Source organism: Equus caballus, chromosome 18, assembly GCF_041296265.1.
Source record: "Equus caballus isolate H_3958 breed thoroughbred chromosome 18, TB-T2T, whole genome shotgun sequence".
In the NCBI taxonomy this organism is placed as follows: Eukaryota; Metazoa; Chordata; class Mammalia; order Perissodactyla; family Equidae; genus Equus; species Equus caballus.
The window spans coordinates 64,238,476-64,262,479 of record NC_091701.1 but is presented as its reverse complement, the minus strand read 5'-3'; the positions used below and the strand labels follow the sequence as shown (position 1 = coordinate 64,262,479).

At 37.0% G+C, this 24,004-nt stretch overlaps 1 protein-coding gene across 2 annotated transcripts in view; it reads right to left on the bottom strand.

The window, feature by feature from the left end:
* ITGAV (integrin subunit alpha V) overlaps window positions 1-24,004 on the bottom strand; it is an 84,535-nt gene that overhangs the window by 35,507 nt on the left and 25,024 nt on the right. For both annotated transcript variants that reach the window (XM_023622166.2, XM_023622167.2), the window contains exons 3-11: window positions 18,342-18,433; window positions 15,743-15,857; window positions 10,763-10,824; window positions 8,747-8,792; window positions 5,389-5,514; window positions 4,127-4,171; window positions 3,015-3,058; window positions 2,869-2,925; window positions 393-445 (exon numbers count right to left, since the gene is read on the bottom strand). In XM_023622166.2, the coding sequence (XP_023477934.1) occupies window positions 393-445; window positions 2,869-2,925; window positions 3,015-3,058; window positions 4,127-4,171; window positions 5,389-5,514; window positions 8,747-8,792; window positions 10,763-10,824; window positions 15,743-15,857; window positions 18,342-18,433 (640 nt within the window). The remainder of the gene's footprint in view (window positions 1-392; window positions 446-2,868; window positions 2,926-3,014; window positions 3,059-4,126; window positions 4,172-5,388; window positions 5,515-8,746; window positions 8,793-10,762; window positions 10,825-15,742; window positions 15,858-18,341; window positions 18,434-24,004) is intronic.

Sequence of the window (24,004 nt, the reverse complement as noted above, 5' to 3'; positions counted from 1 at the left end):
CAGAGAAGCTTTTTCACCCAAGCGAGACCAAATTCCATCCGACTATTAATAATCAGTTTCTTTCTTATTAAAACTCAGTTTCCACATCTCTCATGGCCACACTGAAGCATAAAATGATCATTTCAAAGGCAAAGCTTCCTTCAACTCTTTTAAGAAACTATGACTACTTCATAAATTACATTATTTCTTCATATTATAAAAGCTATTGAAAGATATTATGAACAGCACAGAGGTTTTCTAGTATTCATGATAAGGTTGCTTCAAATTGGTTCCTTAAATAGAAAGATTACCAGGAAGGGGACAGAGAAACAGAAGAAAAAATGTTTAACTTTACTAAAGCATTCATAAACACGAGAGAAAAACTGTTTCTGGAAACATTTTTTTAAACTTACTCATCACCGTTAATGTCAGTGGCAGCGACCGAAAATCCAAAGTATGCAGCCATCTGGAGAACAAGATCAAAATGAAATGTTTACATTTCACCCAACTGGTCCAGACAATTAATATTTGTAGTATATTTATCAAAGAGAAGGGGTTATTTTTTTCTCTGCATATAGTGCTTCAATCTAAAATTCGTCTCTTTCAAGTTTATTCTACCAACACAATGACAATCAGGGAATGAGGCTTGTTTATTTTCCTAGATTTATGGGCAAAACATACCCCATGTATATCATTTCAGTGATTTCATCACACGCCATTTAACTCCAAGTATAATCAATGCTTCTTGCCAGGCCTGACCTATTTCCTCCCTTCCTCTCCGTCACCGAACCACGCCGGATACAAACGCAGTATCAGAAAGACATAGTCACAGACAGACATTCTGGTTGAACCCAGGAAGTTAAACTGGATGTCTATGCAGTAAAGATAATAGGTAATAATTATTAATAGGTCATGATCGCCTCTCCCTATGTGAAACTACTACAACTCCAAAGAAATTATTGTTTGGAAAGTACGGAACCGAATTTGTTTTTGCCTCACAACTCAACCAATTACATGCCAGTGGTCTTGCTTTCGAAGTTCCCACAGTACAAATGCGTTTGGGTTTATTATGGGCTTATTATGCAGAGAAAGCAGGGCCTCCTCTCCCCCACTACAGGAGACTGCTGCCCATCACAGATAGAGCAGCCTGGCTGGAAATAAACGCGAAAAAGGAAAGTTCTAAAGAGAGCCCCAGGTGCAAAGCAAATCTGGGAGAGATGACAGATGAAAGACAACCTAAGGTGAAGAATGAGTCACCAAAAAAGAGCAAAGTTAGCAAAATTTGATTAGCTGAGATATCAGGAGGGAATAATAAGGGAGATCCCTCCATATCTATTTTGGGTTGATATAGTGTAATTGAGAAAATGAAAGGTGCATTCTGTACTCAATGACAAGATCAGCACATGTGTAGGAAAGTGCACTGTATTTGGGGTATCATGTTGACATGCTGCCTGGAATTTAACAGAATACTATTCTTGGGCCTTAGTCTCTCAGGATATTCAGCCTGAAACTGTAAAGAAAGGAAGGCATTTACTGAGACAAGTTTTGTCCTGGGCACTATGATTGAAATGCTTCCTTTCACTTGATTCTCTCCACAAGCCCGTGAAGAAGTCACCAGTACCTCTATTTTTACACACGGGCCACCAGATTTACAGCGGTAAATACCTCGTCTGATGCAACAAGCCTGAGCATGGAGAGCCCAGGTCTACCCCAATGCAAAGCCCATGGGTTCCCCCGACAAAACAGCCGAGGAGGAAGAAAGAAAGCACCACAGACTGTGTGCCACGTGACCCAGAGACACACACGGGCATCCGACAGGAGAAGCGGTCTGACGTGGAGAAGTCACAACAGCACAAAGGGGTAACCACCCTGCCACAATCCTAGCGGCCCATCAGCTGCAAGCCATTCCGTGTGGCATCAACCCTGACCTGCCGCACACGTGGGAAGAGGTTTCTGGGGACGCTGAGTCTAGCTCCTCATCCTGTCACTCCTCTTGCACAGCTAACAAGCTCGACGGAAGGGGAAGCGACCGTAAATCCCCAATCTGCCAGATGTTTGTTTCCTCTCTACCCACAGATCAATTTTTCCTTTATCATTACTAACATCATTTCATTCTCTGACACATACACTACAGAATGTTATAAAATGCTCGTACTTGTAGAGAATATCTAGTACTTAAAAGTACTACTTTTTAACTGAAGGATGTTTTATTTCATGTAGTAGAAATGAAGTTTACTCATAATATCTATAATACACACATCTGTGCCATGCTTTGTCTTGCATCTAATAAAATTAACAGGCATAGATCATTCCTTAAAGAAGTTAATGTCATCAGCAAAAGAGGAAATTGTTTTGGTTATGTGTGTGTGCAATTTGATTTTGTATTTCTTTTGAAAAAAAAAAAAGCCATAATATGCAATTACGAAAGTCTTTGGTTAAACAAATTACTTTGGTTAAAATAAAGGTGAAATATTTAAAGCCTATTTTGTATCTGTAATATTGATTATTAAACCAATATTTATTATATGTTGAATATTAAACCATGAGGAAATTGTCAAGAAAAGTTTTAAGACTTTAGGGAATGCTGATGTCAAAACGTTAAGTGAAAAAAAATTTATGTATTTTTTTTGGAGAGAAAGATTGGCCCTGAGCTAACATCTATTGTTAATCTTCCTTTTTTTGCTTGAGGAAGATTGTCACTAAGCTAACGTCTGTGCCAATCATCCTCTATTTTGTATGTGGGATGCCACCACAACATGACTTGATGAGTGGTATGTAGGTCTGCACCTGGGATCCAAACTGGACAGCCCCAGGCCACCACAGCGGAGCACACGAACTCAACCACTACGCCACCGGGCCAGGCCCAAAGAAAACATTTTAAAAGCATACCTGCTCACCAGTAAAATTGTGCAAGGAGGACATGTTCTTCCCATCGTAAATGTAAACCTGTGCAGGAAAAACAAAAGTATATAAAATATGATAAAATATAAGAGAACCCAGAGATTTTTTTTAAAAAAGCCTTTTAACTTTCTTACCATTCCCAATGTCCTCGCTGCTCTTGGAACTCCTGAAACAAAGTCTGAAAAGGAAAAATTTCATTACTCATTTTTAAGACCAATCCTGGAAACTGTAAGAGGAAGCGGATATGTCAGAAAGCTTTAAGTTTTGTTTTGCTATTTCACTAGACAATAAATAAAGACATTTTAAAAAATTGGTGTGCCATAATAAATGATCACAGCATTTTTAACCATGAAATCAAATCTTTACAAAATACAGAAGAATCTCGAGGACCCTCAAGTAAATGTATGTGTGCCCTCTAGGCATTTGTAACCTTGTTAAAAAGAGAACAGATAAGATAAAGTGAGCCTCAGAATGAAGGAAAGCTGTACTTACAGTAGAAAAACAATACAGAGCAAACTGAAATGGTGTAGAGAAATGTGATCAAAATCAGGTAAAGTCTCTGATTCCCACACTGAGCTCTGAAGGAAGATGGGTGGACAGAGAGAGGATGGGGCAACCACTGTACAGACAGAGCCCAGGTTATGAATTACGCCTAAAGAAGGAGAAACTAAGGCTCTCCAGAAGGACTGAATCTGCTGAAAGCAAGAAGGAAGGAGCTGAAGAAATAATGGAAACTCTGAGGCTGGAAGGAAGCAGATGAGGACGAGACTGAGGACCCAGCGGCCGGCTCAATTCCAGTGGCTGCTGAAGGAACTATAACATAGACCCAGCTCATATCAATGTACTAATGTCTCCCTCATTTCTCCTGTCATATTCCATAACAAGGGTTTGAAAACTCTTTAATTGCTGAGATTTTTCAATGCCACTTGTTTAAATGCTTAGTCTAAATTTTTCTTTTTTGGTAAGGAAGATTTGCCCTGAGCTAACATCTGTTGCCAATCTTCCTCTTTTTTTGCTTGAGGAAGATTGGCCCTGAGCTGACATCTGTGCCCATCTTCTTCTATTTTGTATGTGGGTCACCACCAGAGCATGGCTGACGAGTAATATAGGTCCACACTGGGGATATGAATCTGTGAACTTGGGCCACTGAAGTGGAGTGTGCCGAACTTAACCACTGTGCCACAGGGCCAGCTCCTCGCCCCCAAATTTTTGAAAAGGGATTAAATATAGTTCAAGTGCATCATACCATCTATGCCATCACCATTGAAATCTCCAACAGCCACCGAGTAACCTAAACAGGAGAGAAAAGTAAAACATTGTCAGGGCAGGAACAGTTACCTTCAGCATACCTGCTGAGTGGGCTTTCCTTGAAACTATTTTCAAGTAATTCCTTTAATTACGTAATATTTTGTCCTCTAGGGGCAATAGATTCATATATTTATGATAAATGAATCTCTATTAGAATAACACCTCTATTAGAAAAATGAGGCTTTTATCAACTTTACAAAGGAGTCAGTTAAAAACAATAAATTTCTCAAAGGTACAGAGAACAGACTGGTGGTTGACAGAGGTGGGCGATGGGGGTGGGTGAAATGGGTGAAGGAGTCAAAAGGTGCAAGCTTCCAGCTATAAAAGAAATAAGTCCCGGGAATGTAACATACAGCCTGGTGACTATAGTTAGTAACACTGTATCGCATATTTAAAAGTTGCAAAGAGAATAAATCTTAAAAGTTCTCATCACAAGAAAAAAATCATCTGTAACTATCTTTGTCAATGGATGTTAACTAGATTATTGTGGTGATCATTTTGCAATATATACAAATATCAAGTCATTATGTTGTACACCTAAAATTAATATAATGGTGTATGTCAATTACATATCAATTAAAAAAAGGATAAATTTGTAATTCATCATAAAGAGGCAATAAATAACAGATTTTTTACAGTCAGTAAAGTACTATTTCTGTTATGTGTACTTAGTTTAATGAATAAGAGAAATTTACAGAGAGAAGAAAAGTTAATAAATCTTAAAGACCAAAACTGTAGTTTAACATAGTGAATAAAAGTCTGGGACTCAGACTGCCGGGATATGAATCTCAGAACAGCAAGTTATAAGTGAGTGGCTTTAGGCAAGTGATTTTGCCTCTTTGTGCATCAGTTTCTTTACCTACAAAACGGGAATGATAAAGGAACACTTTCATAGACTTGTGAGGATTAAATGAGTTAATACAGATAAAGCATTTAGAACAACGCCTAGAAGACAGTAAGCATATTTTAAAGGTTATCTATTATAGTTATCATTGTATAAAAAAATCACTTTCTTAAATTTCAACCACTGAAATATAACATAAGTACTCAATAACAATTTGAAATCATGTTCCTCATATTTAAAAAAAAAATCTTAATACATTACACATAAAAGATTTTCCTACTTAAAGCAGAAGAAGCAAATACAGAACAAATACACCACAATTCCATAAAATGAATCCATATTTTGGTTTTACCTACCCAAATAACTGTCATCAAAAATAGCTTGGGCGGTTCGAGTTGCTAGCTGGTTATTATATTTGATGCTGTAAACTTTGGGGTCATATTTAGATACAATTTCTGCCACTTGATCTGAAATGAGCTGACCTGAAATGCATATACAAAATAAATGATAACTTTCTAACAGAAATTTTATGATGCAGACAATGGATGGCACCTGCATTAAAGAAAATTACGTTAGAGATTAATATGTCTAATTACTAGTCTTAAATAACTCTCCTTCCTAATACTAAATCTGAAATTCGATATTATTTCTTAAGTCAAAATTATTTCTATTCAATTTAGTACTTAAAATTAGTCTCCACTAATAAAAATTTACGAATACAGAATTTGTCTTCATTCACTAAAAAAATCAATGTTAAATAAATGGAGTAACAAAATCAAGGACTATTTCCCAAACAAATCCATTAGAACTTGAAAAATCTACTGAAATAGTTTTACCTTTATAATAAGAACAACTGGCTCAAGTGATTTTTTTTTTTTTCTGCTTTATCTTCCCAAACCCGGCATACATAGCTGTATATCTTAGTTGCAGGTCCTTGTAGTTGTGGGATGTGGCACGCCGCCTCAACATGGCCTGACGAGTGGTGCCATGTTCGCGCCCAGGATCCGAACCCTGGGCCACGGCAGCGGAGCTCGCAAACTTAACCACTTGGCCACGGAGCCAGCCTCTCAAGTGATTTTTTTAAATGAGTTATCTGGACACCTTTATGAAGCAGTCTGCATGGGTGAGTTCACTTTTCTTCACAACCATACACAAGAAATCTAGATGACTACAAAAACTCTGACTGCCTCCGGCCCCAAGAAAGGTTGGCTGATTTATCAAATGTCATCTCTATAACATGGGAAAATCATCTCTTCATTTCTGCTCTTTTAGAAAAAACTTCATAGCAGCTAAAATTTTCAGCCCTGCCCCAATTTGTCCAGTCACAGAAGTTGAGTTTATAAGGCAGAAACATTTTCTATCTGGGTCACTCTTTATCCTCTGTGCCCAAGAGTACCTAACACATGGGAGGAATTCAATAAATATTTTCTTGAATCAAAAAACACTGGAAAATTTTCATCATCTCTTTGAAATAAAACAAGTATCACTTTCTCTATTCTTACAGAAGCAACTCTGAGATTTATGGAAAAATTCATTCTAACATACTTACTTATTCAGGGTGAAACCTGCTGATTTTAATCTTAAAACAAAATACTCTATGCCCAGTCATGGAGCTTTTACTTACGTATTACAGCCCATTTATAATAAAACTCCAATGAACATAATATGAATAGTATCTACATCTGTCCTAATTTATAATAAATCGGAATGCATACAAACATTGTGTAATACTCAAGGTATTAAAAGAACAAGTCATTTAAACATCTTCACAGCTTGTAAAAAGGCAGAGTTAACAAGCTGTCCTGACTGAGAATCACACAATCTATCTTTGGTTCCCAGGCGGGCCCAACAGACATGTCCCTCCCCTCCGCTGAATGACACACCTAGCAGGAAAGAAGAAAAGTAAATCTATGTCTTATATATAACTAGGAAATATTAATATTTCCTATTTTCTCATATGTAATTCAAACTATTTTTCTTTTCATTTTAAAAGTATAAAACAAGCCAGAAAAAAACCCTATAAAATTCAATTGCAATTTTCTTAAATCATTTCATTTTCCAATAGATAATTCATAGAAATGCAAAATTTTCAGATTTAGTCTGTCTCATAACCAATCCCTGTCTTTGCCTGATTCTTCTCTTTTCTTCATTCTCTCCTTTGCCATCCCTTTCAACTTCTCACTTATTCCCAGTTTTCGTTCCTTCTTATTTTCCTTCCAATCTATTTCCTTCAGTAAATGTCTTCTTTAGCTTCCCTTCCTTTGTTCTTTTTTTTTTTTTTGAGGAAAATTAGCCCTGAGCTAACTACTGCCAATCCTCCCCTTTTTGCCGAGGAAGACTGGCCCTGAGCTAACATCCATGCCCATCTTCCTCTACTTTATTTGTGGGACGCCTGCCACAGCATGGCATGCCAAGTGGTACCATGTCCACACCCAGGATCCGAACCAGTGAACCCCAGGCCGCCGAGAAGCGGGACATGCGCACTTAACTGCTGCGCCACCGGGCCGGCCCAGCTTCCCTTTCTATAAAGCAAAAGCAAGCATGGGTTTTCCCACAACGATGTAAGGAAAGCATAGCGGAGAATACAGAAGTAAAATTCAGAATCGGAAAGTACTTGCAAATCAATATAGTCACAGGCGTTCCAGTTCTTCCAAATACCAACAACGCTTGAATATCAGAACCTCAGTGAACAAGTTCTGACCCTCAAACAGCACTTTTTAGCAGAAAATAAACATGAATATATTGACTAAATAAATGGGTAAATCTAATGATAAATGAAACATAAAGTAAACAAATAAGTAGATTTAGTTACCTATTTTCAAACTGTCAGCAAATAATGATCTGCTATACATCTGTTCAAATGGTAATTCTACTAGGCCCCTCAGAATGACTGAAGAATGTAGTGTTTTATCTTTATATCAATGCCAGTTTAATTATATTCTTTTGAAGCTTACTAAGATCCTCTATTTTTAAAACTCCCTAAAGAGGGGGCTGGCCCCATGGCCAAGTGGTGAAGTTCGCCTGCTCTGCTTCAGTAGCCCAGGGTTTTGCCGGTTCGAATCCTGGGCGCAGACATGGCACTGCTCATCAAGCCATGCTGAGGCGGCCTCCCACATGCCACAACTAGAAGGACCCACAACTAAAAATACACAACTATGTACCGGGGGGCTTTGGGGAGAAAAAGAAAAAAGAAAATCTTAAAAAAAACCCAAAAAACTTCCCAAAGAAATCATTCTTGATGTCAGTAATTAATGAGAAAATAACCATTCCAATATTCTAATGAGCAAATTCAAAATATTTTTTAAACTATGAGATTTTGGAACGCCACAATTTACCTGTTATAGATCAGTTCCACACATTTCCTAATGCTTATGTCATGGCCTCTATGGTACAGAGATGGAGAAGTACATACCACAAACAATAAAAAGAAATTATTTTAAATTACTTTACATATTTACTTTAAAAATACTCAGTTTATTTTCTACTAGGAATATATTTATATAATATATATTATCTATTAATAATGTTATATATTATATATATGATGCTGTAGTCCTTTCAAAAAACATTTTGTTACAGATAGTGATTATACATTTAAATTGAATTTTCCCATTTCTTTCTTTAAAATAATCTGAAAACTCTCAAAGGCACATGAAAAACCAGGTGAGTCTGAAACACAGTCATTATTGGGTAATTTAAACAATATTAACCTACCTTGCCAATAAAAACTACCAGGACCACCAAGAAGTACTCTGTCAGCCTAGATTAAATCAAGCAACAACAAGATATATATTTAAAAACATGTAGCTTTAAAAACTGAAAGCAATGTGATAAACATAAAAGCTATATATACATGTATATATGTATATGACATATATACATATCTATTAAGGCAAACAAAATCATACATCTAAAACTCATCTAACTCAGTTTTAGTAATTTTCATTCTACCTTTTCTAAAATACAATAAAAATCAAAAAGGAAAGTTATATTCATTTAATATATGAAAACATGCAAATACGCATTTACATATATATTCTGCAGATCACGGCTGCTTCACACACTTGGCATGAAGCCCTACTGCAAAGTATTACTGCGCTACAATGAAGAAAAAAGTCACTCCTTAATTTTGTACATTATATTTGTGACTACAAAGGCAAATTTCCTTTCCTAATAATCATTAAACACTTTTTGACTAAAGGAAAATTATTTTTAGTGGCTTGCAGATCTAAACAGGAGTGAAGTTAAAGGGTAAATTTTTCAGGGTATGTTATATATACAAATTACACTTGACTAGCATTTCTTATAGCTGTAACAAATTATAGGTATTTAATTCAAGGTATTTAGAGTTCGAGCATAATATTTTAGAAATTTCTTCTTGCTGGAGGTAAGAGAAATTTTTCCCCCTCCAAATGGACATCCAGCCCTTTCAAGCGCTGAATGCACAATCTCCTGCCCTGGCTATGTAAAAGATACTTCTAGGTTGTCTGCTCTAAAATGACACCCTTTTTTCAGAAATGAGTTGAAGTGAACAGTTAATTGAACAATGACCATTCATGGTAAGAGACTATTTCTTGGGTTATAGCTGTACAGGCATAGGTACAGAAAACATGGACACTTATTTTTAATACAACACCTATTTGAAAATACATCATGCAAGTTTAAACCTAATATTTATTAATATACTTTACCTCTGTTTTGCTTCCTTAAATTTTGAATTAGGAGTAATTATGAGTAAATTCTGAATTATGAATTTCAAATTGAGTAAATTAACATCAAGTATTTAGTAAGGAGAGCTGACTATAATTACTAGTACCTAGTCTAGAAAAAAATTTTTTTAATAAAGATAAAATACAAATTAAAACAAAAATGTTTCATTAGTTTTTCTGATTCACATGATTATAGTTTCTGCTGTTTTAATAAATTTAAGGCACTCTGCTCGCATTTTCTAAGAAAGCCATATTAAGCTTTCTAAGGAAGCTCTACTTTTAATCAATCAATATAATTTTGAGGCTTCTCTGGGAGGAATATTCTCAATTTGATATTCAAATATTCATATATCACACTCAAAAAAACCCACACACACAAAAGAAAATTATATAAAGAAAAGTACTTAAGAAAAATTTCCTTTGAAAATATAAATAAAATTCTTATTTTAGAAAATTAGATAAAAACTATCAACTCTGAAGAGCGTATTAGCTTAGTTAAAAATACGCATATGAGATTTCTTACCACAAAGAAATTGCTTCAGCTTTACTTGGTGTCTTTAGACACATAATAGATGGCAAACATGCATGTTTCTCAGCTTTTATGTAATTAAACTCTAATTTTGTAATAAAGCTCCCATTGATAGCTTTTGTGAAAAACCAATTTCAGTCAAAAACAGAAAACTTTAATATTCTATAAGTTTATCTAACTGGAAATTTTAATATTAAGCCTATCTAACTGGAAATTTTAATATTAAGCCATGAGAGTTATCTATCATCTCCTGAAGACATTTCCCAACTATCCTTCACTCCTATTTTGATGTCTATTTCAAATAAACAACGTCTACTGGGGAGAGAATTAATAAGGCAAAGACTATCAAAATGCATGGGTCATCTTTACTAGCTGTTTTCATAAAACAGGTAAGAATTATAGAGAAGCTGAAGTATTGACTCATTAATTTTCAACCATTGTTTAGATAATAACGTAGATCTGAATCTCATTCAGTCTTAAATGACAACTTACTTTAGTAAAATCAATGCTGAATCCTCCTTGACAAAATCCCTGTCCATCAGCATCAATATTTTCTAAAATAAAAAGATTGGAAACATACACAAACCCAAAAACAAACAAATAACACAAAACAAAACATGAGAAAAATCTGATATCACTGTAATCATAAGAAAGTGCACTCGTTTCGGGGGGTGCTCATTCACTCAGGCCCTTAATGAGCTATTATCACGTTCTAAAAATGGCAGCATGCATGTCGATCAGCACCATTTTCTTAGATATGGCAACAGAGACAGATTAAAGTAGCTATACCAGTCACCAGGGAACAGAAAGATCCCCCCAGATGGTGGGTTTCAAACTGATTTTTAACTACAACCCACAGCAAGATTATATTTTGTATCACAGCCCACCAACCCAACATACACACATTATGTGTGTGTGTAATAGATAAAACAAAATTTCACAAAACAGTATCACTATTATTATGCACAATATATTATGATATATTCTGCTTTATTATATTTAATTCCTTTTTTTAAAGTTACTGGTTATGACCCACTATTTTGATTTCATAAAACAATGATGAGCTGCGATCTGTGAGTTAACAACTCCAATTTGAAATTCCTATTTCATACTATTATTACCCCACGATTGCTAGGTCTTTGCCAAGCTATTATGAATATTAAAGAGATACACACATCCCTAATACATTTCCTACACAAACAATTTATAGCCAATAACAACAATAAAATATCTACGAAAAACATAATGGGGAATTTCAGGTGATGGTTAGACCCTCTCTTAACGTTCTGCAAAGCGCAAAATCTGAAACTGGCCTCACAATATATTCAGCACTGGGGTCGACAAAAGTGAACATCTTTCAACATGACACTTTCAAGTATTTTCCACATGATAACAGGCTCAAGACTTTTATTCTTTTGTAGTTACTCCTTTTTTTTGTAGTCCTCACAAAAAGAGACAATTCCTTGACACTTAGCCAATTAATTTACATTAACTCTAATGATGAGTAATACTGTACCCAGAATAGAGGGATGGAGGGACCTGAAGACTCTCCCTTCTTTTACTATAAGGATAACAAGGAACAATGGGAAACGCTACTCTTCAGTTATCAAGGAATTCTTGTAACCAATGTTACAATATATAAATAACTAAGCTATAGTATTACTGTATTTGCCACCCAAATACAGGAACCAAAAATATTTTTAGTCATAAAGACAACTTGCAATAATTTTTTCAAATACTCCCACCAAAAATTTTGAACCCATTTTAAAAACCTGGGAACTGCCCCAAGATTACACATTTAACATCTAAGTTTAGAATCTCCTTTAGAAAATAGCCTCAAGAGTGTAATGCTACCCCAATGTAAATTTTTCTAACCAAGAGGGAGTGGGAAAATGTGGGGCTGGGGTTTCCAGTGTCTAGTGAATCATACTAAGGAATTCCGCTCTGACCTCAAGCCAGCCGTTTATTTTCTTTATTCAAGTTGCATCTGGGGAACTATTCCAGGCTATTTATAAAGACATCCTTTTTTGATTACCATACTGTACAATTATCTGCTTTACTTGGTTTCCCAGAACATCCAGCTAGAAAGCATGGCTGCCTTTTAAATTCTTCTTAACAGGTACATACTAAACTGAGTGTTTACGCCAACGTAAAGAAATTTATGTTGACTATAACCTATTTCAGGGAAGGCTTTTGTTTTTATTTCTACAATTAATATCTCTCTCATTTGTTAAGCCTGACGATATTATAAATAATACTATTGATTATGATAGTAAGAGCAACTACTATTTATTAAGCCCTTGCTATGAGCCCAGTACTGTACTAAAGCATTTTTCTGTGGCATTATCTAAGACCTTTACAGCAATCCTATGAGAGATACTATCATTATTCACAATTTACAGATAAGGAAACTCAAGCTCACAGATATTAAGTAACTTGACCACAATCAACCAGCTAGTAAATAAAAGAGCGTGGATCTGAGCCTAGGCCTGTCTAGTACCACTAGCCTGTACTACCTCAAATCAAGGATGCATTTATAATTCCCTGAGTAGTGAACAAGAGGAAGGAAAAGCCAGCTAGAAACCATAATAGAAAAATCTATGTACAAATAACATCATCCTGAGAAAGCAAACAGAAAGAACAAAAGACTCAGTCTGAGCACGGAGTTGAAAGAGTATTTAAGTCATATGATTTGTGGCTCAGGCACTTTGAGAACAGAAAGACATTTGGCCTATTGTGTAACGCCAAGAATGGTCACAGATACAGTTCTGAAAAGCCAAAAGCAAACATCATCAGTAAGAAGGTAAGTGTGTCACAGACAGTGAAGTTCTGTGCCCAGGGTGTCCACACAGGTCGTGTTAAAAACAAAAGCAAACAAACAAATGAACAATGACAACAAAAAACTCCACAAACTACCACCACCAAAACAAGCAGAGTTAGCAACATAGCCTTACAAAACTGGCATCCCATGGAAAAACCAATCATTAAATTTACTGAAGTATGAAGAAGATATAAAATGCTAAATTTGTACCACTGAAGTCTTTTGCCCAAATCAGTGTTCTGCCAATGATGAAAGACAGGCCCAGAGTGGTTAAATGTATCACCCACAGCCACACGCTCGCTGTCGGCAGAATGTGAGAACATGACCCAGGTTCTCAGATCCCCACCCCTGAGTGTTTCTCCCCTCGGTAGGCTGCCCCTCATAATTTCGGCCTACAGGTAGCTTAATATTTCAAAGGTGGAGCCAAAAAGCATGGACAATGATCAAGGGATACTGAAAGCCAGATTTATTAGGAGGAAAGGCATTCACTTTGCTTTTTTGAAGATGTTCTTTGTGCTTTTTCTAAGATCCAAGGTTTTGTTATTTAGATCAGAGCTAGATCTAAATAAAGGGTTAGAAAGTATATAGAATATATTTTAGACACAGCCACTAGACAGTCTCTGCGGCAACTGCTCAACTCTCCCTTCACAGACAACACGTAAACAAATGGTGTGGCTGTGTTCCAATAAAACTTTATTTACAAAAACAGGCTCAGCTCACACAGGCCAGTTTCCTGACCTGATTCGGATGTTAAAGATTTTAGAAAACAAAGTTTAAAACGATTTTATAACTTCCATGCCTGAACCAAGTAAGTGAAAGCATTATGTAACAGATACATTACGCAAACCTCAATGCCTTAATCCTTTAAATAGATGCTGAGAAAAGAGCCGGTCATTACTAAAGAGGCAAAATGACAAAAACTACTAGCCTGACAGGGCAGTATATCCACAAGGGATCATCATCACAATGCTTGCTTTCAGAAGGGTTCTGTGTACTCTCACACATCAAAAATTATCCAAACTTGTACTGTGAAAACAGGAAGTTTTCTTTGTAGAAAAGCTGTGTTTAATACAGAGGCAAGTGAAATGGAAAACTCTATTGTTAGTAATACAGAAGAAAGGTTCCTTTAGAGTAAGACAGACCTGGGTCCAAATCCTCATTAGACCACTCACTACCACAGGATGTAGGGGAAAAAAATGACTTCAACTGTCTGAATTTCAGTTCCCACATCTATCATACGAGATAAGGGGGATTTTACATGTATGTCCACTGTATAAACGACAGCCAACCTGGTATAGGAGAGTTAGCTCATTCTTCATAGCCATAAAATTACCTTCTCACGATAGGCACATTTTTTTATAACACAGAAATTAAAAATACACATTAATCCTCATATTTTCCATATACCACCAAAGACAACAGCACTATGACCCAAATACCAACAGATGACACCGAGCACTGAGGACAAAGCTGCCAACCTCCTCCACCCTGCGTAGGGTGTGCTTCCTGACCTATCCTAATAAACACTGTGGTTCTGGCTAGGGAACATTCTTTGGATGTTTACCTCTCACTTACAGCAAGGAGGGTCAAGGTGCTGAGCTAAGAAATAAGTGTCTGATGAAATCATTTGCAGTTTCTCAGAGGTTCAATTGTTTACAGTTTTGAGGATTTACTCAGTTCCTTTGACCTGGTATCACAAGTTGTCTAACACAGGAGGAAAGAGCCTAGCAGTAAGAGCCTTACCCAATGTTGTGCTTTTGCTGCTTTCTCTCTACTAAACTATCTGGTGACCAGTGGAACATAAAAAGTAATGGCATAAAAAGTGTTTCCGGTATAAACACAACACTGCATTTCAATAAGCTGTTTTTATGTTTCTGGAATAAAGAGGATCTGGAGTGGTGGCCAATTCCACAAAGGTGGGGAGGCAGAAGAACCGGAATCTCCAAGGGGAGAAGGACGTACAGAGTTGGAAAAGCACAATCAAAATGATAAGCGCTCAAAATCATCTTTAGTCTCAATATGAATTTCATCTGAAATTTCAAATACTATCAGAGAACAGTGTGAGATCTTTTGGATGACGAAAAGAAGAAGAAGCTTGGTAACAGATTGACAAAGAAACTCTGATTAAAAGCAGGGAAATTCAGAAGCAGACTCCTGAGCTTAATGTTTCACCTTCCTATATAAACTCTGGTTGTTTACGACATCATTTTTAATTTTTAACATCATTATTAATATAAATCTGCAGTTCCCAAACTTCAGTATCCATAAAATTACCTTGGAGAGCTTATTGAAAATGCAGGTATCCGGGCCCGACCTAGACCTACTGAATCACAATCTTTAGTTGTGGGGGTCCCACATCTCTGTTACAGAAGCTGAGTGAAGAATCTTTTGACTAATAGGGGCTAAAAATACAGGTTCCCAAACCATATATTAGTTACTAGTAACCAAGGAAGATGAAAATTAGTTCTTAGGGAGACAAGATTAACTTGTTGACTGTACATTCATAATTTCTTTACATTAATAGGATTGTTTTCATTTTGCTGTCATCGAACATCACAATATGTCTACCAATTTAACACACACACACGTTTTTTAACAAAGTAGGCTTCCCGGCCCTCTTCTGAAAAGCTGGTACAACTTCCCGTACATACTTGATCTGCATGGAGCATACTCAACAGTCTTTGCTCCATCTTGAAGAAAGCACGTTCCAACCGGCTCTCTTTCCTGTTTCATTTCCGTCCTCCAGTGGTAGAGTGGGGCACAGGCCTGAGATCAAAGGAGCAGTCCATGACACAGAAATTCTCTGAAAAATTAGGGTTTCAGACAATCTATACTACCTCAACGTAACATCACTTTCTAAGCATTAATAAAAATGAATCAAACCTATCCTATACCTTAAATTCCCTATCACTAAGGAATGGATAAAGTAACGATTTAAAAAGACGTGCTTTTCTCATATTCTTTGGAAGGCCATATTTGTAGTCTAGATTTTTCTTTCAAAATAGTTAGCAAAGTTGTTATTTCGGGTAGCATTCTTCTCGATGTTATGTGCCAAGCTGAAGGTCACAGACCGAATCAACGTTCTAACGAAATAACACTCTAATGCTTGTAGAATATACCCCTAAATTATAAAGCATATATTAAGTAAGAAGACAGTAAAAGAATTTGCAGTGCTTACTTTATTTACTTTCTGAATAAACTATGATCTTTTTGTCTTCAGAGTTACAGATTTCAACACCATGCATAAGGAGTAGAATAATGCATGTTTTCAGAGCATAGTAATCTACCAAAAGTGTAACAAATTAATTTGCTGGAAAAAAGTTCAATGAATTTTCTATAATACTTTTGAAGCAAAACATTAACACAACCACTGCAGACATCAACATTGGGTCATTTTATACCTACCCTGAAAAAGCAGAAAGTCAGTAATCGTAGTTACTTCTCTCCATGTACTTGATGTTCCAGAGTGGATTATTTACTACTTCTGCTTATTTCTGCTCCTTTGTACCTCTTTCTGCCTAGAATGCCCCCACTCTCAACCCTACCCTTCATCTCCAATTGCTAAAATCTGATACATCCTTTAAAGCTCCGCTGAAATTTCACTTCCTAAACAAATCTTTTCCTGATGCCCCACAATCAAATGAAAAAAAAGACAGTAATAAAGACTATGCAGATAATTAAAATAGGGAAGGTTCTCTAAGGAAATGAAATTAAAGCTGAAATCAGAATGACAAGGAGCTAGCCAAGTGAAAATCAACAAGATGAGCACAACATTGGCAGAGGAACACGACCACAAAGGTCCTAACTGAAACGACTTGGCATGTGGAAGGAATAACATGACCAGTGCAGCTTAAGTACATAAAACGGAGAGAGATGATGCCAAAGAGACAGCAGCCAGAGACCTGATCACAGAGATGCTATAAAAGTCTGGATGAGCTTGTGATTTTTCTTCTAAGAGTGATGAAAAGCTGCTTGACTGTTTTAATCAAGAAGGTGAAATGCTCTGGATCACTCTGGTCCTTCTATGGAGAATGGATTGTAGTTGGGCAAGAGAGGAAGCAGAGAGATGAGAAGACCCACTGCATCGGCCCAGGTGAGTAATGATGGTGGCTGGGTACAGGGCAGAAATAGTGGAGATGATGTATTGACGGATAGGCGATACATTCCGAAGGCTGGAGGTGGAATTTGCAGGGCTCGCTGGTGGATGGGGTAGAGAGTCATGCCTCTAAATAAGCTGGGCAAGTTTTGTATGGATGCAGTTATTTTTGCGTTTTTTTCCTTTTTGATGGACAACAACAAGAGTTCTATTTTGGCCATGTTCATTATGAGTAATATGTGAAATATCCAAATGGAAATGCCAAATAGGTAGTTTGGAAATACGATTTTAAAGATCCAAGGAGAATTAAGAGCCAGAGATATAGATTTGGGGATTACGACATACAGATTGTATTAACAGCCACGGGACAGGACAGGAGCAGCTGGTAAAAGGTGTGGTTAGAGAAGAGTAGGGGCTCAGAACAAAGCTCAGGGACACCCCAACACTTAGAAATTGGGCAGAAAGAGGAGCCCCTAAAAGAGACCGCAAAGGAGTAGCCAGCGAGATGGGAGACAACCAGTAACATATAGTGTCCCAGAAGCCAAAGGAAGAAAAGGATCTCAAAAAGAATGGTCAACTGACCTTGTTGAATGGTGCTGAGGGGGCAAGAAAGATAAGAATAAGGACCAGTGGATTTCAGTGACCCGAAAGTCAAGAGTGACCTTGGCCGTGCTGACCTGAGTCTGACTGGAATGGCTGGGAAGAGAATGTGAAGTGAAGAAGTGGAGATGATTACTATAGAGAACACTTTTTGAAAGGAGAGCAAAGGAATGGGGCCAGAGCAGAAGGGAAGATGAGGCAAAGGGAAGGTGGTTTTATTTTTAAGGAGAGGAGGTACTAGGGTGTTTGATTAATTAAAGGCACACTATTCCTAAACCAGTCTGGATGGAAACAAACTGCTGGGAACTACCAAGAGGGGCAGGGAAAACAGACAATGTAGGAAGGAAGGTGGAAAATCACAGAAGCCAAGTCTGTGAAGGGCAAGAGAGATGGTACCCTGAGATGGGTGGCCTTTGACCAGAGCCATCTTATCTCATCACACCCTGTGGCCCTGAGCACAAGGAGTTTTACTATCAGTTTTCAAACATAAAACTTCCTCTGTTTCCACACAAACTGACTAAACTCACCTATGAGTAAATATCCAAAAGACTTACCAAAATTTTATCCTGTTTGGATCTCACAGATGCTCCAAACCACTGGTGGGACTTAAACTCCAATGGATCATCCTTGGCATAATCTCTATTGCCTAAAAAAAACATTGTGAGGGGTGAGAAATAAAATATATATTCTTAGTACAACTGAGTATATTTCAATCCAGTCAGGTTTACAAACAGTGTGCCTTTGATTAATCAAATACCAGACTGGCTATTTATCTCATACTTTATATGCATCAGGGACTTTCAACTAATCAGAAAAATAAAATACAGGATGATCTAGAAGTGTCTCAGGGTTAATAACATCAATTATCATAATGCAGATGTGAAAAAGTAACAGTAAGTGAAGTGTTCCAATTGCTAAATTGTAAGATCATTAACTATTAAACAAAGACTTGATATGAAACAAATACTTATAAAATAATTAACCATTAAACAAATTGATTCAACAAATATGATTACCTTCTGTACTCCCAAAAGTTCTTTCTATGGCATAAAGAGATCTATGAAAATGAAAGGCTATGAAACCCCTTTGCAGAACACCTGTAGTAAAAGACTAAGATGTGTGCCAACGACACTATAACACAAGAGTTAGAATCCAGGAGACATGAGTCAGCCGGTAGGAAAAAGAATTAGATTTGGCACACTACATGCAAACATTCATTTTTCAGCCCACATTATTGAAAAAATTATTTCTGATCACCAGGCACTAAGGTAAAGCACTGTAGATTTTTTTTTAAAAAAGACCAGGGGCCAAGCCCCGTGGCCAAGCCCCATGGCCAAGTGGTTCAGTTCACGTGCTCCACTTGGGCAGCCCAGGGTTTTGCCGGTTCAGATCCTGGGCGCAGACCTAGCACCACTCATCAAGCCACGCTGAGGTGGCATCCCACATAGCAGAACTAGAGGGACCTACAACTAGAATATATAACTATGTACTGGGGGGCTTTGGGGAGAAGAAGAAGAAGGAAAAAAAAGAAGACAGGGCCTAGCCTGGTTGCCGAGTGCTTAATGTTTCATCATGTGCTCCGCTTCAGCAGCCTAGGTTTGCACATTCGGATCCCGGGCACAGACCTACACATGGCCCATCAAGCCATGCTGTGGCAGCAGCCCACATACAAAACAGAGGAAGACTGGCACAGATGTTAGCTCAATGACGATCTTCCTCAAGCAATAAGAAGAAGATTGGCAATAGATGTTAGCTCAGGGCCAATCTTCCTCACTAAAAAAGGAAGTCAACTCATTAAAAAACAAACAAACGAAAGAAGAGCGGATGTGAGCTCTCCATGTTTTCTCTCTCCCATCCCTGAGGCTAGAATAGATGGTGGAATTGCTTGATGGAAGCAGCCTCGGTCCAATTTTCTAAACCACAAGAACAGCCAAATGATCCACACTAGACGATGACATGAGAAAAAATCATCCTTTTTTGAAGTGAGTAAGATTTGGGGTTTTGTTTGTAAATAAAGCATGTTGTTACCAAAGTATAGTCTAGCACAGTCTGAGTAACATATATTCTAAAGACATAATGCTATTTCCAGAAGGGCCTGACCTACAACTACAAAGAAGCTTAGGGGCCCCTGGAAAACTTCAGTTCAATTGATAGTTTTTCAAGGATTTTAACTATAAAATTTATGGTTACACGTTATTTAACAGGATTTTTTTTTTTTTTATTTCACTGCAAGCTAACTGTGTTCTCTTACACAGTTAACTGTGTTCTCAACACAGGGTTGCCGGCTTTCTATTCTATTCCTTTCTACCAAGGAAATGAGGGCATTTTCCCCCTTACATTAATCAAGGAGGAGAAATGCAGCATGACTGCGAAAGAAACAGCTGGTGCTTGGAAGATTGACTTCTACTCACTGTCCCTTGAGATCACAGCATCACGATAAACGCAAGTAATCTTAGCCTGAGGGAACTGAGTTTATGAGCTAACTGGATCTGAGAAGTCCAACATTCTCACAACCGCTACTTCCTGCTTCTGCTTTCATTTAAAACAAAGCCTTTTGAGCAAGACCGTAAACATGACCAAGCGGAAGGAATCTTTTCTATATGAGAGGAAATCACAGGTTGAACAGAAGTACCACATCAGAGAGGTTCAAATTAAGGTTCCCTGTATTTTCTCTTAATCTCTAAAACTTCAAAAACAAAATGATACAGAACCAACATCGCTCTATTCTTGCCAATACAAGTATTCCTGTCTACAAGACACCTGATATGGAATCCTCAAAAATGTCAATGTCACGAAAGACAAAAAAAGTAGGGAACCATTCAAGATTCAAAGAGAACAGAGACACAGCAACCCAAGGCAGGATGGAATCTTTGATGGAATCTTTTTGCGTCTAAATACTTTTTTTATGTTACAAACGACTTCATTAGCATACTTGTGGAAATTTAAATATGGACTGTAGAGTAGGTAACAGTATCTTCATAATGACACTTTTCTCATCTGTGATTATAGTACCATGATTGTGTAAAGGAAGGTCCTAGTTCTAGAGACACGTGCTGAAATATTTAGGGGTTAAGGGTCACAATGTCTGCAACAATGGGTGAGTCTAGGTGAAGGGTTCAGTGTTGTTCATTGTATTACAGCTCCAAATTTTCTTTCAGTTTGAAAATTTTCAAAGTAAAACTACAGCAACCAACAAGTACATGTAATATGTACCATAAGGCCAAAACAGGCTATCTTCTACTTCTTTTTACTTGAACTCTTTATTGTATTTATTCTGATTAGACAACATTACAAAACAAATTAAAATATGAGACATAAAATAAAGCCATTATGTAAAGATGAATCTAAATACCACACTCTCACCATAAAGAAATGACCTCTGCTAACATTTTGGTGTCTATCTTAAAGACCTATTTCATAAATACATGAATATCCTTCTATATTAAAAGATATTTTAAAGCCAATATTTAAAAAGACATTAAAGTTATTATTATACATAAATGTATGTACCTTTTTTCCCCTTAAGAATATGTCATAAAGGTAGACCTACAGCATTATTTTCATTGTTGTGTAGTACATCATTATATAGCCATATAGTAGTTTATTTAACCAATCCCCTTATCTCCTTCAGTTTCAAATTTAGAAATATTCCTATTTTGCTTTAAGAGGCCTACAGTTTCCCTCAAAGTCACATTACTTCCTCTTCCGATATACCTAAGAATCTCAGCATTAAAGCTACTGTTAGGTTCTGAGACAGGCTCATTGCTAAATTAAAATGATAAACCCTCCAGAAAATGATGTGTAAGACAGAATATTATTCTAACGGATATATTTTTAACAGGCTCCAACATAGAACTATTTTTATATCTAAGAGTTCCCTTACCCTCAGTTCCCCATCCCCTAAACAAGTCATGCTCATTCCCACCTGCAGGCCTCTGCGCCCAAGGCCCTCTAACCTGAAAAACCTTCTTTCTTCCATTCTTAATTCAAATCCTACCTGAAAATTCAGTTGAAGTTGTCCACTTATGACCCTAACGCATGAGGAAATAGTAGTCTGCCCCTAACTACCATTAGTCTCTTATCTAACACAAGAGACAGTTATGGGAACAAGTCATTATGGCGGAGGTATGGGTAGAGGATGGGTAAAGAGCATCGAGAAAACAGTGGCAGAGGACAAGGGAGGGAATGCTTTCTTGGCCAAGAAAAAATCCTGGCAAAGAAAGGAAAGAGTGCGTATTCTTGATTTCTCTTTAGAGGATTATGAGTTGTTCACTGTGACGAGAGAGAAGGGTGAGGAGAGGAGCGGCTGTCAAGAGCTTTTCTGCCCTGCTAAGAATGGGCTTCATGGGGTTTTTGAATTGCCCTCTACACAAAACAATTTTTCTTTGATTATATTCCTGAAAGGTTGAAGATAACTTTCCTCTTCGTAAAATCTTATCCAGTTCTCTTCCTCTCACTTCAAAAAATTGTCTCTATGAATTTGTTTTCCTGAATAAACTGACTTTTCTCTAAATTTGCATGTGAGGGCAAGGATGGTGCTCTGCTCTGTCAAGTGGCATATGGTTCTCATCGCTACCATGTTCTATTTCCTATGTTAAAAAAAGCAGTGAAAACATCTCCTGCCACAATGATTATGATATCCGCCTTTATGGACATCAGGTTTAGCTTAAGCTAGAAAATGTCATGGAAAATAAGCACAAATTTTATAATTTTTTTTTTGGTTTTATTTTCATCATCAAGTATTGTGGAGCACAAAAACCCATAGTTCTTTCCATATGGCAAGGTATTTACCAACAGTATGTAATGAGAATGAAGGAGTACCAGCCACATGTGAAAAAACATCAGGCAACATGGCTCTTTTTGATAAAAAAGTACATTTGAAAAACCTGGAGCTTTATTAAAACTTAGATATGCCCCAAAACAATTGCCATGTCTTAAAGCATCACATGATTAAAGGTGTTCTCAATTACTTTACCAAACAAAAGAAGTCCAATATATTCGGGTACAATGCATTGGCATACACAGGCATCGAAAACTTTGCCAAAAGTTTTCAAGAAAATATGTATCACCCACTGCTTTGAATGTCTTCTGCTTTGACAGGATCATAACCTCAAATTACCATCTTTTCAAGAAGTTTACTCAATAGGAAGCTCTTCTTTACCAATCAGAACTTTTTTCCCAGAGACCAAGCCTTAAAACACTAGATTCCACATCAGGAAGAAGTTTCACTGGGAGGAAGTGTGAATAGAGGTGGGTGGGGAGAAAGAAAATGCATGCTCTCCAAACAGACTGACAAGAAGTTCATTCACGACCTGGCTGAAACTGGCAGCTAATCTGGGCGCATGAGGGAAGTAAATATTTTGAGTCACAGCCCTGAAGTCATCACTTGAGTGATCCCGGAACTCCACAGGCTGTTTTGGACCACGCCACCAGCTTTGAAAGGGAAACCGGATACAGACAACTGTAGAAATTCCGGTGCTGGAGGAAATGCCTCCTCAGGCAACAATCAAGAACGAACAAGGATTTCTGTCTACAATTCTGTAAAACACCTTGGAATATTGGCTCTGATCTCCCAAATAAATTAAAGGGAAAAAGAATATCTCACAGTAAAGACAAGAACAAATTAATCTGCATTATATAAATTAACATAAGACTCTACACTATCACTTTCAAAACTAGAGAAAAACGTTGCTAAAGAAACTTGAAGTCAATTAGCAAGTAAATCACTAGACTTGGAAATTTAACGTATATTTTTCTCGGCTTTTAAATTTATCGATTGCACTTTATGAGACTCCCATGATTGAATACTTGAGGATAGAAACATATTGAGCAGAGCAAATTGTCCTAGCTTTAGACTCTGCGAACTCTTCTCATTTCTTCCCATCTCCTTGGAGTGTTTCAAAAGACAGTGTCAAACATTCAACTTGCTGGAGAATTACAGGGGATGCTTTTTTTTTAAGACAAAGTTATCTTATTACCCTAAAACTAAATTTTTTGTTTCTTTTTTCATGCCTAAAGACTATCCTTTGGAGCAACAATATTATGTCACCTTTTTGAAAAGGCCAAAGTCAAGAAGAATAGCAAAGCATCAGAAAAGCAAGACAGTAAACTTCTACTTGGAAATTACCTGTGTTTTTAGAGATTTGGTTTCCATTAATTCCTGTATGACTATGAATGATGAAATGATTTAGGTCCTCAGAGAGCTTATTTTTTGCCC